Here is a 15,712-nt window from a genome sequence, read left to right on the forward strand (position 1 = left end):
CCATTTTTGAAAGACACTATTGAATCTGCTTCCACCGCCCTTTCAGGGAGCGTGTTCCAGATCACAACTTCTTCTTTATATTAGAAGTCTCCTCATCTCTGGCTCTCTTGTCAATGATGTTATTTACTAACCCTTCTGTCAGTGGAAACCGTTTCTCCTTATTTACTTTAATCAAAACCCTTACCATTTTGAACCCCTCCCTTGACCTTCTCTGCTCTAAGGAGAACAATCCCAGCTTCTCTGCAGTAATATTGTGACCTTTGTAAAGGGATGAAAGCGATGGGGAGTTTCTGCCATCTTTCTAGAGCGAGTAGATGGGGTTACAGACACCCAGCTAGGAGTCCGCTGTGAGAAGGTTCCAGTCCCACATCGGGGTCAAGAGACTAGACCAAAGCAGCATCTCCTTAATTGGCCATCTTGCTCCTTGTCCACTGGCGGTAGGTGTGTCTTGGCCTCGTACTGTCACTCTGCTGGCTCTGTTCCACATTTAACATCCCTTAAAGGTTAGTTACAATTGCCTTTTTGAATATAGTGATGTAACCTACCACCCACCATCACACATGGGTGGGTAGTGGAATCAAACAGTGCTGAGGGGATTGGTAAATGATCAATTATCTTTTTCATTGCACTCTGGCTTCTGGTGCATTTCCCCCACCCGCCCAAAATCCTTCGCCCACCCCACCTCCCATCACCCCCTGTTGGTGGCCGTGCCTTCAGACATCTGGCACCTCAGCTCAGACATTCTCTCCCTAAAACCCTCAACCTCTCCTCCTAATACATTGCTTCAAACCTACATCAGTGTCCAGGCATTTACCTGTCCTAATGTCTCCTCCTTTGACTGTCACGTTTTTGTCTGATTTACGTGAGTTGAATGCTTTGCTTAGTTGAACATTGGGCGGTGTAACAAGGCACCAATGCAACCAGATGGTGAGGATAAAGGGGCAGGAATATAAGATGGCCATTAACAGATCAAATGAAGAATTTAAGAGGACATTCTTTACACAGAATGTGGAACATGGAGTGGTTGAAGCAGATACATTTGGAGTTGAGATACAGATCGACCATGATCGAATTGAATGGCAGAACAGGCTCGAGGGCCTGAATGGACTCCTCCTGTTCATTTGTAAAGGAGGCTGGTAGCATAGATGAGGGAGAATGAAATAGAGGGCTCTGTGGGGTGGGGAGTTAGATAGAAAGCAAAGCACGCTCTACGCTGTCCCATCAAACACTCCCAGGGCAGCAAGAGTACGGGTTAGATACAGAGTAAAGCTCCATCTACACTGTCTCATCAATCACTCCCAGCGCAGGTACAGCATAAGTTAGATACTGTTGTGTCCCCTTGTGTTTTTATTACTATGTAATACAGACACTTTTAACTCCTTTTTAGTTTACAGCTTTTACTCAGTGCTTTCATGATGTTGCTGCCGCATGGTGCGGAGTGATACAAGATGTCCGACCTTGCACTGTGCACTGCCTGACACAGTGTGCCACATAGCAGTATAAATGCACTAACCAAAGTAGTTCCATATAACAATGTAACAAGTAGTTCCATTGAATAATGTGATAATATAACGATGTAACAGATACAGGTTACAGCATGAGTTAGATACAGAGTAAAGCTCCCTCTACACTGTCCCATCAAGCACTCCCAGTGCAGCTACAGCGCGGGTTAGATACAGAATAAAGCTCCCTTTACAATGTCACGTCAAAATCTCCCAGGGCAGGTACAGCACGGGTTAGATATAGAGTAACGCTCCCTCTACACTGTCACTTCAAACAGTCCCAGGACACGCACAGCATGGGTTAGATACAGAGTAAAGCTCCCTCTGCACTGTCCCATGAAACACTCCCAGGGCAGGTACAGCACGGTTAGATACAGAGTAAAGCTCCCTCTACACTGTCCCATCAAATACTCCCAGGACAGGTACAGCACGGGTCAGATACAGAGTAAAGCTCCCTTTAAACTGTCCCATCAAACACTCCCAGGGCAGGTACAGCATAGGTTAGATACAGAGTAAAGCTCCCTTTAGACTGTCGCATCAAACTCTCCCATGGCAGATACAGCATGAGTTAGATACAGAGTAAAGCTCCCTCTACACTACCCCATCAAACACTCCCAAGGCAGGTACAGCACGGGTTAGACACAGAGTAAAGCTCTCTTTACAATGTCCCATCAAACTACTCCCAGGGCAGGTACAGCACGGGTTAGATGGAGAGTAAAGCTCCCTCTACACTGTCGCATCAAACACTCCCAGGGCAGGTAGAGCACGGGTTAGATACACAGTAAAGCTCCCTGTGCTCTGCGCAAAAAAGGTCCCAAATCCCAACCTCAGAGGATCAGACCCTATTAACCACCTCCCTCAGATTTCATGTTCCCACAGCTCGGCCATTTGTGGATCCTCCCCTTCCTTCACTCCACCATTGGCACCTTGGGATGTTTTTCTGCATTAAAGGTGCGATATGATGACAAGTTGGTGTTGTTGTTCCAGTGTGACAGTCTCCATTTACCATCACACTCTTTATCAGACTGTATGAAACAGGACAATTGCAATTAGAGTGACTTTGCCTCTATTAGGGGGTTTTAATTGGATAGACTGTTTCCCCCTCGTGATGTCCTTTTATTAATCAGCAGGGACGGGGGAGCTTGTCCAGTGGGTGAAGCTCAGGCCCACACTGATCATCTATAAGGGGTCCTCCCCACAAGGGACAGGACACCACTAACAAGAACAAAGAGCCTGTCCGAACTAATGTCCCACAGTACACATCAACTGATTAAGGTCCAACTTTCCGATCCGGTTCAATGAGGCAATGATCCCGTCCGGATCCAGCCACTTGTAGAAGCTTCTGGAAAACCCATTGGACTCCGAGTGTTTGCACGCCAGGCTCCCTGGAGAGGGAGCGGGCAATGCCCACCGGTACACTCGAGGCCTCCCGCAACCGATGGGCACCGCAGGGAGTGGAGAGTCTTATCGACACGAGTAACATAATTATGATTTACTTTTATGAGTTTCCTGTTGTTTTGTCGAAAGAACATTCTGTGTTTGAGTTCCTTTGTTAGTTGTGCCAACTTAAAGAGGGAGGCCAGGTATAAATTCGTTCCTCTGTTGATGACACCGGGACAACCCATGTCATTTTATGGCTCAATTAAAGAAATCCACATTAGACATAGGAACATGGGAACAGGAGGAGGCCATTCAGCCTCTCGAGCCTGTCGCCTCATTCAATGAGATCATGGCTGATCTGGGACCTAACTCCATATACCCGCCTTTGGCCCATATCCCTTAATACCTTTGGGTATCAAAAATCTATCAATCTCAGATTTAAAATTAACAATTGACCCAGCAACAACTGCCGTTAGCGGAAGAGAGTTCCAAACCTCTCCCACCCTTTGTGTGTAGAAGTGTTTCCTAACTTCACTTCTGAAAGATCTGGCTCTAATTTTTAGGCTATGTCCCCTTGTCCTGAACTCCCAACCAGCGGAATTAGTTTGTCTCTGTGTACCCTATCGGTTCCCCTTAATATCTGGAAAACTTCAATCAAATCACCCCTTAACTTTCTAAATTCCGAGCTTCTCACCATTGGGAAAGTACGCTGATCTATCCTTTTTAGATCCAAAGTGGATGACTACTGTATTAATGGTGCCCATCAAAATGTGCCCTTGTGCGACTCTTTCAGGTGGGGGTGATTGACCAAATTGTAATAGGCCCTCCTGGCAATAAATCCATCAGTTCTGTCTTTCTTTTCCTTTTTTTATTATTTTTTTTTCTTTTTTTTCAAGTTTTATTTCAAGTTTTATTAATTTACAGTTGATTAGTTTAATCAAAAGAGCACCCCTAATTGGTCGAATGTTTTCTTAAGTTACAGTCAATTGCTTTAATCAAAAAGAGCAGCCAAATTTTAAATTAATTTGTTAAGGTTCCTTTAAAGTTTTATTTATAAACTAATTGGTTAATCACCCACACAAAAAAGATTACTGTAGATTTGCTTAACCACCCAATCAAAAGGGTCACTCCGATTGGTTGAATTAAAATAGGCCCTCCTGGCAATAAATCCATGAGTTCTGTGATTGGGTAGAAATTGTGGAGCTTGGGGTTAATCGGCTCAATGTGACTGCAGGTTGTGTGTATAAAAGGTGCTTGTTGATGGGTGCAGGGATAGTTGAGTTGTTTAGTATCATGGGGGATTTTGTAGTGAGGGGTTTGCTCCCAGTGCTGGTGTTAGTTGGAGCTGTTTGTTCCTCTGATATTTGGCAACAGTTTGGGGGCCAGAGGTTTCCATGGAGAAGAGTAAAAGCCACCCCTGGGCCTCAGCGAGTCCCTTCTCCTGGGTCTCCCTTTGGCTCCGGTTTCAGTGTGTCTGAGGGGCGCAGTGTGTCTCCACTGCAGACTGTGAGGGTGCAGTGTGGAGAGCACAACCTGCTGGTCAGGGTACAGATGGATTTATTTGGAACCAGGCACCTGATTAAAGCTGCTGACCTGACCCTGGGGACGGCAGGTTGTCCGTCAACTGGGATCTACTCTCAGAACCACACTGTCCTCTTTGACTATGGGCTGCATGAGTGTGGCAGCAGAGTGAAGGTAATGTGATTCCTCAACTCTTGCTCTAAGCTTGGTGTCTGGAATAGACCCAACTTGTTTTTCCTACCCTGATTCCTGTCTCCTGCTTTTAAAACCTCCAGACTTGTGTTGAATTATGTATTGTCCTTTGCTTTAACTGGTTTTCCTGAGTGTCTCCAACTTTGATCTCGGCCTTATTGGCCTTGATCCTTCACTTAGTTCTTAACTTTTCCTTCCTTACATCCTGTCTTGTGGATTTTCAGGTCACTGGGGGTTTAGTTATCTACAATATTGAGTTTTTTTTCTTCCACTCCTTTGTATCAGAATACAGGGGAGTCTGGCTTAAATGAGGCTTTAATCTTGTTCTATTCATTGCTCTAAATTATCAACCTGTGGCTCCTTTTATTGAAGTGAAGCTGTCCTTTCATTGAATCTTTATTCTGTTTAATTGTCTTGTGCTTGCAATCCCCCTCCTTGCTTTAGCTGCTGAGGCTGCACAACTTCCAACCACCTGAGTAGAATGTTGTCCATTTCTGAACCTGATGTCTTTCAGATGTCTGGAGATTTCCTGGTCTACGCCACCCACCTGAACCACACCCCCAAGGCCCATGGATCTGTCATTGTGAGAACTAATGGAGCTGTCGTTCCCATTGAGTGCCACTATTTTAGGTAAGATTCTTTACACTGTCGCAAATAACGTCTACAGCTGGTGTAGTTCTCTGACCTTGTCCTAAAATGGCTCCGTTGTCTTTCCAGGAAGGGCAATGTGAGCAGTAACCCGATCAAGCCCACCTGGATCCCGTTCAGCTCCACCAAGTCTGCAGAGGGGCTTCTGTCATTCTCTCTGCGCCTAATGAACGGTATGTGATGGGTGGATGTGGAATGATTTCCTGTAGTCACCCATTGGCAGTTGTACCCAGTCTCCAACCCTTGTCCCTCTTGTACTTCAGATGACTGGCTCACAGAGCGCACCTCGACTGTCTACTACCTGGGTGACCTCATTCACATTGAGGCCTCTGTTTCAATGACCAACCACATGCCCCTGAAGCTCTACATTGATCGCTGTGTCGCTACGTTGAGCCCAGACGAGGACTCCGCCCCGAGATACAGCATCATTGACTACAATGGGTAAGGAGCACTCTGCTTTCTCCAGCTGATCCTGTCTCAATGGCTTCGCTTGATTCACTCCATGTCCCTTTCTTAAAATTATTTCTTCAGTTGCCTCCTGGACAGCAAAGCTGAGGACTCCTTCTCAACCTTCGTGTTGCCAAGAGACGAGCGTGAGCTGGACAAGCTCCACTTTGACTTGGATGCCTTCCGCTTCTTTGGCGATGATCGTTCCTTGGTAAGAGGAAGCCGACCGCTGCAAAGTATTTACAGCCAATCTGCATAACTGGGTTGTGCTCCACATGAGTGTCCTCCCACTCCTCTTCATCTAACTCTTCAACATATCCTTCTATTCCTTTCTCCCACCTGTGTTTATCTAGCTTCCCCTTAAATGAATCTACACTATTCGCCTCAACCACTCCCTGTGGTAGCGAGTTCCACATTCTCCCCACTCTCTGGGTAAAGAAGTTTCTCCTGAAATCCCTCTGCTGTATATCCTGTGATCCTATGAATCACTAACATTAACCACTTTTCTCTGTTTCTAGCCAGCTTGCTATCCATTCTGCTACTTGTCCCCTGAATCCACCTGTTCATTGAGTTCCCAAGTTGGGAGGGAGTCACTATATAATGACTTGTGTTGACTGTGTCCCTCAGATTTTCATCTCCTGTCACCTGAAGGTTGCTGCAGTGGATCGGAGAGATTCCATGAGCAAAGCTTGTACTTTCCAGAAGATGCAGAATGTGTAAGTGCCCCCTCTCCCTCAGGGATGTGTTGTGTGGGGAAGTGATGCCCAACCTGATTGTGAAACTGATTCTCTTGTTTAGCTGGGCTCCATTGGAAGTATCCAACAATGACGTTTGTGCCTGTTGTCACTTGGGCAACTGCAGTGCCACAAGGGAGTTTGGATTTGATTCCAGAGGAAGGAGGGATCTTGTACCTGAAGCTGGTAGGACATTGATTCTCTAGATGTTGGAGGTTGCCCTTTACCCTCTCTAACTGGAATGTTTGATATTGCAGGGAGTGATGCTGAATTGAAGTGGGAGGGTGAGGCCTCCCTTGGACCCCTGGTCATTCTGGACACTGATGTGACAGACCTGGCAACCGAGTCCCTTAATGAGGTTGAGCAACGGATGGCGGAGAGGTCTCCAGGTGGTGAGTTGGCCGACTGCTAGTTTCCATTTCCCCCTCAGTATTCCCTTCACTCACTGTTGGTTTCTCATTGCTGTTTAGGTGCGGAGTCTGAGGTGGTCCTGATGGTGGCCCTGACTGTGACTGCTGTCTCTCTGATCTCTGCTTCGTTGATCGCCTTGTTCCTGTACAGGAAACGCAAGCAAACCCTGCGCAACAACTTGTGATTAATAAAGTGGTGACATTAGCAAATCTGTCATGGTTATTGCTTGCATTTGGTCATTGATCACGGCTGGGGATTTGCATTCTGAATATGGGAAGTTTTCCATATTTATTTACTTCCATTAATGATTCTCGACCCAGTGGCATGCCTGCTGAGTGTATTTAAGCTTTTCACCAGATATCGGGCTACTGGGGTATGTGCCCCATTTCACTAGTTTATTAACAGCAACTTGGAAGTGTTTGCCTGGAGCGAGTTATCTTGGCCTGCTGTTTGTCCCTTGTTAAGGAGGTTTGTGGGGCTCTTGTGGCGTGAGGTTAGTGGGACTGATTATTGAACCCCATGAAATTGCAACGTTCCTGGAAATTTTAATGCTGGGATTAGTTTATTACTAGAAGTGGAGGTTCTTTAGTCCTCTATAACTGACTGGGATAATAAGTCTACATGGGGTAGATGTCCATATTATAAAAATGATAGCGGCACTAGCGAGGGTGCAAAAAACATTTACTAGGATGATGCCAGAACTGAGATTTGGCTTATTAGGAAAGATTGACCTGTTTGGGTTGCCTTCTCTAGGAAAGAGAAGGCTGAGGGTGTTTAAAATTATGACTGGGTTAGATGGGTTAGATATCGATGTTTCCACTTGTGGGCAAGACCAGAACTCAGGGCCTGTAACTACAAGGTAGTAACTAACTAATGACTCCAATGGTGAATGCAGGAGAAACTTCTTTACCCAGAGAGTGGTGAGAATGTGGATCTCGCTATCACGGAGTGGTTGAGGCGAATGGTGTAGCTGCATTTAAGGGGGAGCTCTAAGCATGAGGGAGGAAGGATATGCTGTTTGGGTGGGAGGAGGCTCGTGTGGAGCATAGACTAGTTGGACTGAATAGCCTGTTTCTGTGCTGTCGATGGCTTGTTAACCTGCAGGATTAGTCACCTGAGGAATTGCATCTCTGAAGGCCCCTTAAATGGCTTTCGGTCTTGGCCGTGGCTCAGTGGACAGCGCTCTAGCCTGAGTCGGAAGGTCGTAGGTTCAAATCCCACTATAGAAAGCTTGAGTACAAAAGCCAGGCTGACACTCCCAGTGCTGCACTGTCGGAGGTGCCATCTTTCGGATGAGAAGTTAAACCGAGGCCACTTCTGGCCCCTCGGGTGGATGTAAAAGATCCTGTGGCACTTTTTGGAAGAAGAGCAGGGGAGTTCTTCCCTCTGACCAATTGTTATCCATCAGCCAACATCATAAGATGATCTGGCCATTATCACATTGCTGTTTGTAGGCTCTTGATGGGCTGCCATGTTTCTGACAACAGTGACTACATTTCAGAAGTAATTCATTGGTTATGAAGTGCATTTTTTAATTTGTTCATGGGATGTGGGTGTCACTGCCAAGACCTGCATTTATTGCCCATGCCTAGTTAGGCTTGAAGGTGGTGGTGGTGGTGGTGGTGGTGGTGGTGGTGAGCTGCTTTCTAGTCCAGCTGCAGTTTGTGCAGTTGGGCAGGGAGTTGTAGGATTTTGACCCAGCGACTATGAAGGGACGGCGATATATTTCCAAGTCAGGATGGTGTGTGACTTGGAGGGGAACTTGGAGGTGCTGGTGTTCCCATGCGCCTGCTGCCCTTGTCCTTCTAGCTGGTAGAGGTCATGGATTTAGGAGATGCTGCCGAAGAAGCCTTGGTGAGTTGCTGCAGTGCATCTTGTCGATGGTACACACTGCAGCCACAGTGTGCCGGTGGTGGAGGGAGTGAATGTTTAAGGTGTTGGTGGGACATCCTGAACGTGGTATGGTGCTGTATAAATAAAAGATTGTTCTTTCTAAACATCTCTGACGTGAGTGTGGGACCTACAATAAAAAATAATTATGTCTAACCAACATACTAGGTCCCCAAGTGGGATTGAGTTGCCGTACTGGATCTCCAACATCAGGTGGGGCTAGAATCTACACAAACTTAACGAGCACACTTTTGTATCTCTCGTGGCCGACCCTGGTCAGTGAATGCTGGCTGAAATCTGCAGTAGGACTGTTGTCAATACTTAACCACTTACATTTATGTCGCCCCTTCAACGTACTGAAATGTCCCAGAAGCGCTTTCAATTAAAATTTGACACCAAGCCACATAAGGAGATATTTGGGCAGATAACCAAAAGCTTGGTCAAAGAGGGAGCTATTAAGGAGCATGGAGCGCTGGAGAGGTTTAGGGAGGGAATTCCAGAGCTTGGGGCCCAGGCAGCTGAAGACAAGGCCGCCAACGGTGGAGCGATTGAAATCTGGGATCCTCCAGAGGGCAGAATTGGAGAAGTGCAGATATCTCGGAGACGGGGGTGTTGTAGGGCTGGAGGCCTCAGGATGTCCCAAAGCGCTTTACTTTTGAAATGGAGTCACTGTCGTAATGTGGGAAACGCAGCAGCCAATTTGCAAGCTTCCAAAAACAGCAATGTGAAAATGACCAGATAATCTGTATTTAGTGATGTTGATTGAGGGATAAATATTGTCCCCAGGACACTGGGGAGAACTCCTCCTGCTCTTCTTCCAATAGCAGCCGTAGGATCTTTTACATTCACCTAAGAGGGCAGATGGGACCTCGGTTTAACGTTTCACCCAAAAGATGGCACCTCTGACAGTGCAGCACTCCCTCAGCATTGCACTGGGAGTGTCAGCCTGGATTATGGGCTCAAGTCTCTGGAGTGGGACTTGAACCCTCGACCTTCTGACTCCGAGGCAAGTGTGCTACCGGCTGACACCTTTAAGATGATCTACTGTTGGGGCAGGTTTCAGGTTAACATCTGCAATTATATGGTTCCTTACCACGTTAAAATGCCTCACAACACTTCAGGCAGTGAATTACATTTGAAGATCAGAGACTCTTCTGCCTGCGATGGGGGTAGAAACTTTTGAGCACGTGCGGTGGGAGCGGTTTTCTGTCGGACCGCCAATCAGATGAGTTTGTTGGCTCAGGTGTCTCTGAACCCCCGAGGTTCGCAGCGCAGCGGGAGGCCGTTCAGCCCATCTATTCAGTGCCAGCTCTCTCTCTCCGATGCAGCAATCCAAACCTGCCTCTCCGAGACTTCCAGTGCAGGGGTCGTAGTCATGTCCTCGACTCAGCGGCTGAGCGTTCCGGCTCACGATGGTCAGGCAGTTCCCACTTCAGCCCTGTCTTTTTTGTTGGCATTTCATCACAAAGACTGCGCAAAAAGTGTCAGGCAGATTGCTGGGAGGACTGTGCCAAGGCCCCATTGCCATGGGAACAAGCTGGCTTGGTTAGGCAGTGTAGGCCACACCTGTCCAAAATGGTAAATCAGCCGTCACTGTCCAAAACTAATCCCACTGATCTACTCTCTTCCCATAGCCCTGTATAAATGCCAAACTAACCCCACTGCCCCGCTCTCTCTCCATAGCCCTGTATCAATCCCAAACTAATCCCACTGGCCCGCTCTACCCGAATAGCCCTGTATCAATCTCCAAACTAATCCCACTGCCCCGCTCTCTCCCCATAGCCCTGTATCAATCCCAAACTAATCCCACTGCCCCGCTCTCTCTCCACAGCCCTGTATCAATCCCAAACTAATTCCACTGCCCCACTCTCTCCCCATAGCCCTGTATCAATCCCAAACTAATTCCACTGCCCCACTCTCTCCCCAAAGCCCTGGATCAGTCCCAAACTAATCCCACTGCCCCGCTCTCTCCCCATAGCCCTGTATCAATCCCAAACTAACCCCACTGCCCCGCTCTCTCCCCATAGCCCTGTATCAATCCAAAACTAATCCCACTACCCCGCTCTCTCCATAACCCTGTATCGATCCCAAACTAATCCCACTGCCCCGCTCTCTCCCCATAGCCCTGTATCAATCCTAAACTAATCCCACTGCCCTGCTCTCTCCATAACCCTGTATCGATCCCAAACTCACCCTTGCATCTGACTTAGACGGTTGTGGATTTAAGTCCCACTCCAGAGACTCGAGCATAATAATCTAGGCTGACACCCCAGGGCAGGACTGAGGGAGTGCTGCACTGTCGGAGGTGCCGTCCTTCGGCTGCAATGCTAAACTGAGGCCCCGTCTTCCCTCTCAGATGGACGTAATAGATCCCATGGCCACTATTTCGTAGAAGAGCAGGGGAGTTATCTCCAGGTGTCCTGGCAAATATTTATCCCTCAATCAACATCACTAAAAACAGATGATCTGGTCATTATCCCGTTGCTGTTTGTGGGAGCTTGCTGTGCGCAAATTGCTGCTTTCTTTCCGACATTACAATAGTGACTGCGCTCCAAAAAGTACCTCATTGGCTGTAAAGCGCTTTGGGATGTCCTGAGGTTGTGAAAGGCGCTATATAAATACAAGTCTTTATTTTTTTCTTTTACAGGCGACTTTGGGCCGATGGTTCCCAAAGCTCTCCACCCAATGGGGGCACTTTGGTTTGGTTTTTGGTTGATGACATCGCCCAGTGTCTTCCTATTGATGGTTTTGGAGAAGGTCAACCCAATCTCTGCCTCTTTCTTTATCATAGGCAACGGCCTATTAAAAGTCAACCACGTGCTCCCTTTTTAAAGGGTCGCAAACGATAAGGTCTGTAAATTAACATAAATTTGAAAGGAACCTTAACAAATCAAATTAAAATTTGGTTGCCGGGGGTGGTGATGCACTCCATTCTCCGCGGCGCCCATCGGTCGCGGAAGGCCTCAAGCCTGCCAGTGGATACCGCGTACTCCATATCCAGGGCCACCCGGGCGCGAACGTGGCCGCGGAAGAGAGGCAGGCAATCGGGCAGCTCTTTCCCACCCTCTTTCCAGTTGCCTGTTGACACAGCCGAGGCGAAAACTCCCTTTCGTCTTCTGTGTCGCCGCGAGATCACCGGGACAAGCTCTGGTTCAACCTGGATGCGTTCCGCTTCTTTGAGGATGCCAGGGACCTGGTAAGAGTTGGCCAGATGTTGGAAGGTAAGACGGTGAGCGTTGACGCTGAGTAACTCCTGGATGTGTCTCCTGCAGATCTTCATCAGTTGCCACCTGAGAGTAGCTGCAGCAGATCAAAGGCCGGATTCGGTCAACAAAGCCTGTTCCTTCCACAAGCCAGCCAACCGGTGAGAGGAATCTACCCCCGAATGGTGGACCTCTTTCTTTTTGGCGTATGGATGCATTCTGACTGATGGCTTGCTTCCTTGTTTAGATGGTCCCTGGTGAACGAGTTGGGCCTGTCCCTGGTGGAAGGATCCAATGAGGTTTGTGCCTGTTGTGATGGGGGCAACTGCAGGGGCGAGAGATTGCGATCTGGAGGAAGACCACACTCCAGGTGCAGGAGGGAGGTCCCATCTGAGCTTGGAATGTTGTGTTGGGTGTTGAGGGTGAAGAAGGATGTTTTGTAACTGGATGGAACTAATTGTTGCAGAGTCTGAGCCTGTGTGGGAGAGTGAGGCCTCACTTGGACCTCTGATCGTTCTGGATGTAGATCTGGACCTGGTTCATTCGGTGGATAGTGAAGCTGTTGGGACTCGTGAGGATGTTCCGAGTTCTTATCGAGGTGAGTGTTGATTGTATGAAAACCCAATTCCAGTCCTGTGACTCCTGACTCCATATTGGCTTCTCGTTCTCGGCAGGTGATGTGTGTTCTGAGCTACTTCTGGTCGTTGCTGTGACGTTGGCAGCTGGGGTCCTGATCTCCGCCTCTCTGGTGGCCTTCCTACTGTCCAGGAAACACAACTGAATCCTCTCCCTCAATTGAGCTGCTTTATTTGTCAAAAAATGCTTCAATAAAATTGAAATGTGACTTGGTTGAGTTACAGTCTTTGGTGTTGAACTGGTTTTTAAATACACTGTCATGGTGGTTTGACCTAAGTTGTCTAAATGACACTGGACCAGTTTTGAAGGCCTATATTTAACTGAGAATTTCACCACACACCGCTCAGTTTTGGGTAGTTGAAAGTAGGCATTTGCACCTGGAATAAGATTGTGGCCTTAATAGGATGGCAACTGGAATCATACAGCACAGAAAGAGGCCATTCGGCCCATCGTGCCTGTGCTAGCTTTTTGAAAGAGCTCTCCAATTAGTCCCACTCCCCCCGGCTCTTCCCCATATTCCTGCCATTTTCACCTCTTTGTATTTATCCAATTCCCATTTTTGAAAGAGACTATTGAATCTGCTTCCACCGCCCTTTCAGGCAGCGTGTTCCAGATCACAACAACTTCTTTATATTAGAAGTCTCCTCACCTCTGGCTCTCTTGTCAATGACGTTATTTACTAACCCGTCTGCCAGTGGAAACCGTTTCTCCTTATTTACTTTAATCAAAACCCTTACCATTTTGAACCCCTCCCTTGACCTTCTCTGCTCTAAGGAGAACAATCCCAGCTTCTCTGCAGTAATATTGTGACCTTTGTAAAGGGATGAAAGCGATGGGGAGTTTCTGCCATCTTTCTAGAGCGAGTAGATGGGGTTACAGACACCCAGCTAGGAGTCCGCTGTGAGAAGGTTCCAGTCCCACATCGGGGTCAAGAGACTAGACCAAAGCAGCATCTCCTTAATTGGCCATCTTGCTCCATGTCCACTGGCGGTAGGTGTGTCTTGGCCTCGTACTGTCACTCTGCTGGCTCTGTTCCACATTTAACATCCCTTAAAGGTTAGTTACAATTGCCTTTTTGAATATAGTGATGTAACCTACCACCCACCATCACACATGGGTGGGTAGTGGAATCAAACAGTGCTGAGGGGATTGGTAAATGATCAATGATCTTTTTCATTGCACTCTGGCTTCTGGTGCATTTCCCCCACCCGCCCAAAATCCTTCGCCCACCCCACCTCCCATCACCCCCTGTTGGTGGCCGTGCCTTCAGACATCTAGCCCCTAAGCTCAGACATTCTCTCCCTAAATCCCTCAACCTCTCCTCCTAATACATTGCTTCAAACCTACATCAGTGTCCAGGCATTTACCTGTCCTAATGTCTCCTCCTTTGACTCTGTCACGTTTTTGTCTGATTTACGTGAGTTGAATGCTTTGCTTAGTTGAACATTGGGCGGTGTAACAAGGCACCACTGCAACCAGATGGTGAGGATAAAGGGGCAGGAATATAAGATGGCCATTAACAGATCAAATTAAGAATTTAGGAGGACATTCTTTACACAGAATGTGGAACATGGAGTGGTTGAAGCAGATATATTTGGAGTTGAGATACAGATCGACCATGATCGAATTGAATGGCAGAACAGGCTCGAGGGCCTGAATGGACTCCTCTTGTTCATTTGTAAAGGAGGCTGGTAGCATAGATGAGGGAGAATGAAATAGAGGGCTCTGTGGGGTGGGGAGTTAGATAGAAAGCAATGCACGCTCTACGCTGTCCCATCAAACACTCCCAGGGCAGCAAGAGTACGGGTTAGATACAGAGTAAAGCTCCGTCTACACAGTCTCATCAATCACTCCCAGCGCAGGTACAGCATAAGTTAGATACTGTTGTGTCCCCTTGTGTTTTTATTACTATGTAATACAGACACTTTTAACTCATTTTTGGTTTACAGCTTTTACTCAGTGCTTTCATGATGTTGCTGCCGCATGGTGCGGAGTGATACAAGATGTCCGACCTTGCACTGTGCACTGCCTGACACAGTGTGCCACATAGCAGTATAAATGCACTAACCAAAGTAGTTCCATATAACAATGTAACAAGTAGTTCCATTTAACAATGTGATAATATAACGATGTAACAGATACAGGTTACAGCATGAGTTAGATACAGAGTAAAGCTCCCTCTACACTGTCCCATCAAGCACTCCCAGTGCAGCTACAGCACGGGTTAGATACAGAATAAAGCTCCCTTTACAATGTCACGTCAAAATCCCCCAGGGCAGGTACAGCACGGGTTAGATATAGAGTAACGCTCCCTCTACACTGTCACTTCAAACAGTCCCAGGACACGCACAGCATGGGTTAGATACAGAGTAAAGCTCCCTCTGCACTGTCCCATGAAACACTCCCAGGGCAGGTAGCGCACGGTTAGATACAGAGTAAAGCTCCCTCTACACTGTCCCATCAAATACTCCCAGGACAGGTACAGCACGGGTCAGATACAGAGTAAAGCTCCCTTTAAACTGTCCCATCAAACACTCCCAGGGCAGGTAGCGCACGGTTAGATACAGAGTAAAGCTCCCTCTACACTGTCCCATCAAATACTCCCAGGACAGGTACAGCACGGGTCAGATACAGAGTAAAGCTCCCTTTAAACTGTCCCATCAAACTCTCCCAAGGCAGGTACAGCACGGGTTAGACACAGAGTAAAGCTCTCTTGACAATGTCCCATCAAACACTCCCAGGGCAGGTACAGCACGGGTTAGATGGAGAGTGAAGCTCCCTCTACACTGTCGCATCAAACACTCCCAGGGCAGGTAGAGCACGGGTTAGATACACAGTAAAGCTCCCTGTGCTCTGCGCAAACAAGGTACCAAATCCCAACCTCAGAGGATCAGAGCCTATTAACCACCTCCCTCAGATTTCATGTTCCCACAGCTCGGCCATTTGTGGATCCTCCCCTTCCTTCACTCCACCGTTGGCACCTTGGGATGTTTTTCTGCATCAAAGGTGCGATATGATGACAAGTTGGTGTTGTTGTTCCAGTGTGACAGTCTCCATTTACCATCACACTCTTTATCAGACTGTATGAAACAGGGCAATTGCAATTAGAGTGACTTTGCCACTATTTTGGGGTTTTAATTGGATAGAC

The 15,712-nt window shown here is 47.5% G+C and overlaps 1 protein-coding gene across 1 annotated transcript; it reads left to right on the plus strand.

The window, feature by feature from the left end:
* The first annotated feature begins 4,433 nt into the window (after positions 1-4,433).
* Positions 4,434-12,709, plus strand: LOC147090519 (zona pellucida sperm-binding protein 3-like). The gene is made up of 9 exons (XM_085977041.1): positions 4,434-4,577; positions 5,110-5,225; positions 5,313-5,416; positions 5,507-5,684; positions 5,775-5,901; positions 11,998-12,089; positions 12,176-12,261; positions 12,395-12,526; positions 12,603-12,709. Exons 1-9 carry the CDS (start codon positions 4,434-4,436, stop codon positions 12,707-12,709), a joined length of 1,086 nt encoding a protein of 361 aa, XP_085833167.1.
* Positions 12,710-15,712: the final 3,003 nt, after the last annotated feature.

The sequence above is a fragment of the Somniosus microcephalus genome, unplaced genomic scaffold (assembly GCF_052327205.1).
Source record: "Somniosus microcephalus isolate GS21.2 unplaced genomic scaffold, FLI_Smic_1.0 unresolved_chr4, whole genome shotgun sequence".
Taxonomy (NCBI): Eukaryota; Metazoa; Chordata; class Chondrichthyes; order Squaliformes; family Somniosidae; genus Somniosus; species Somniosus microcephalus.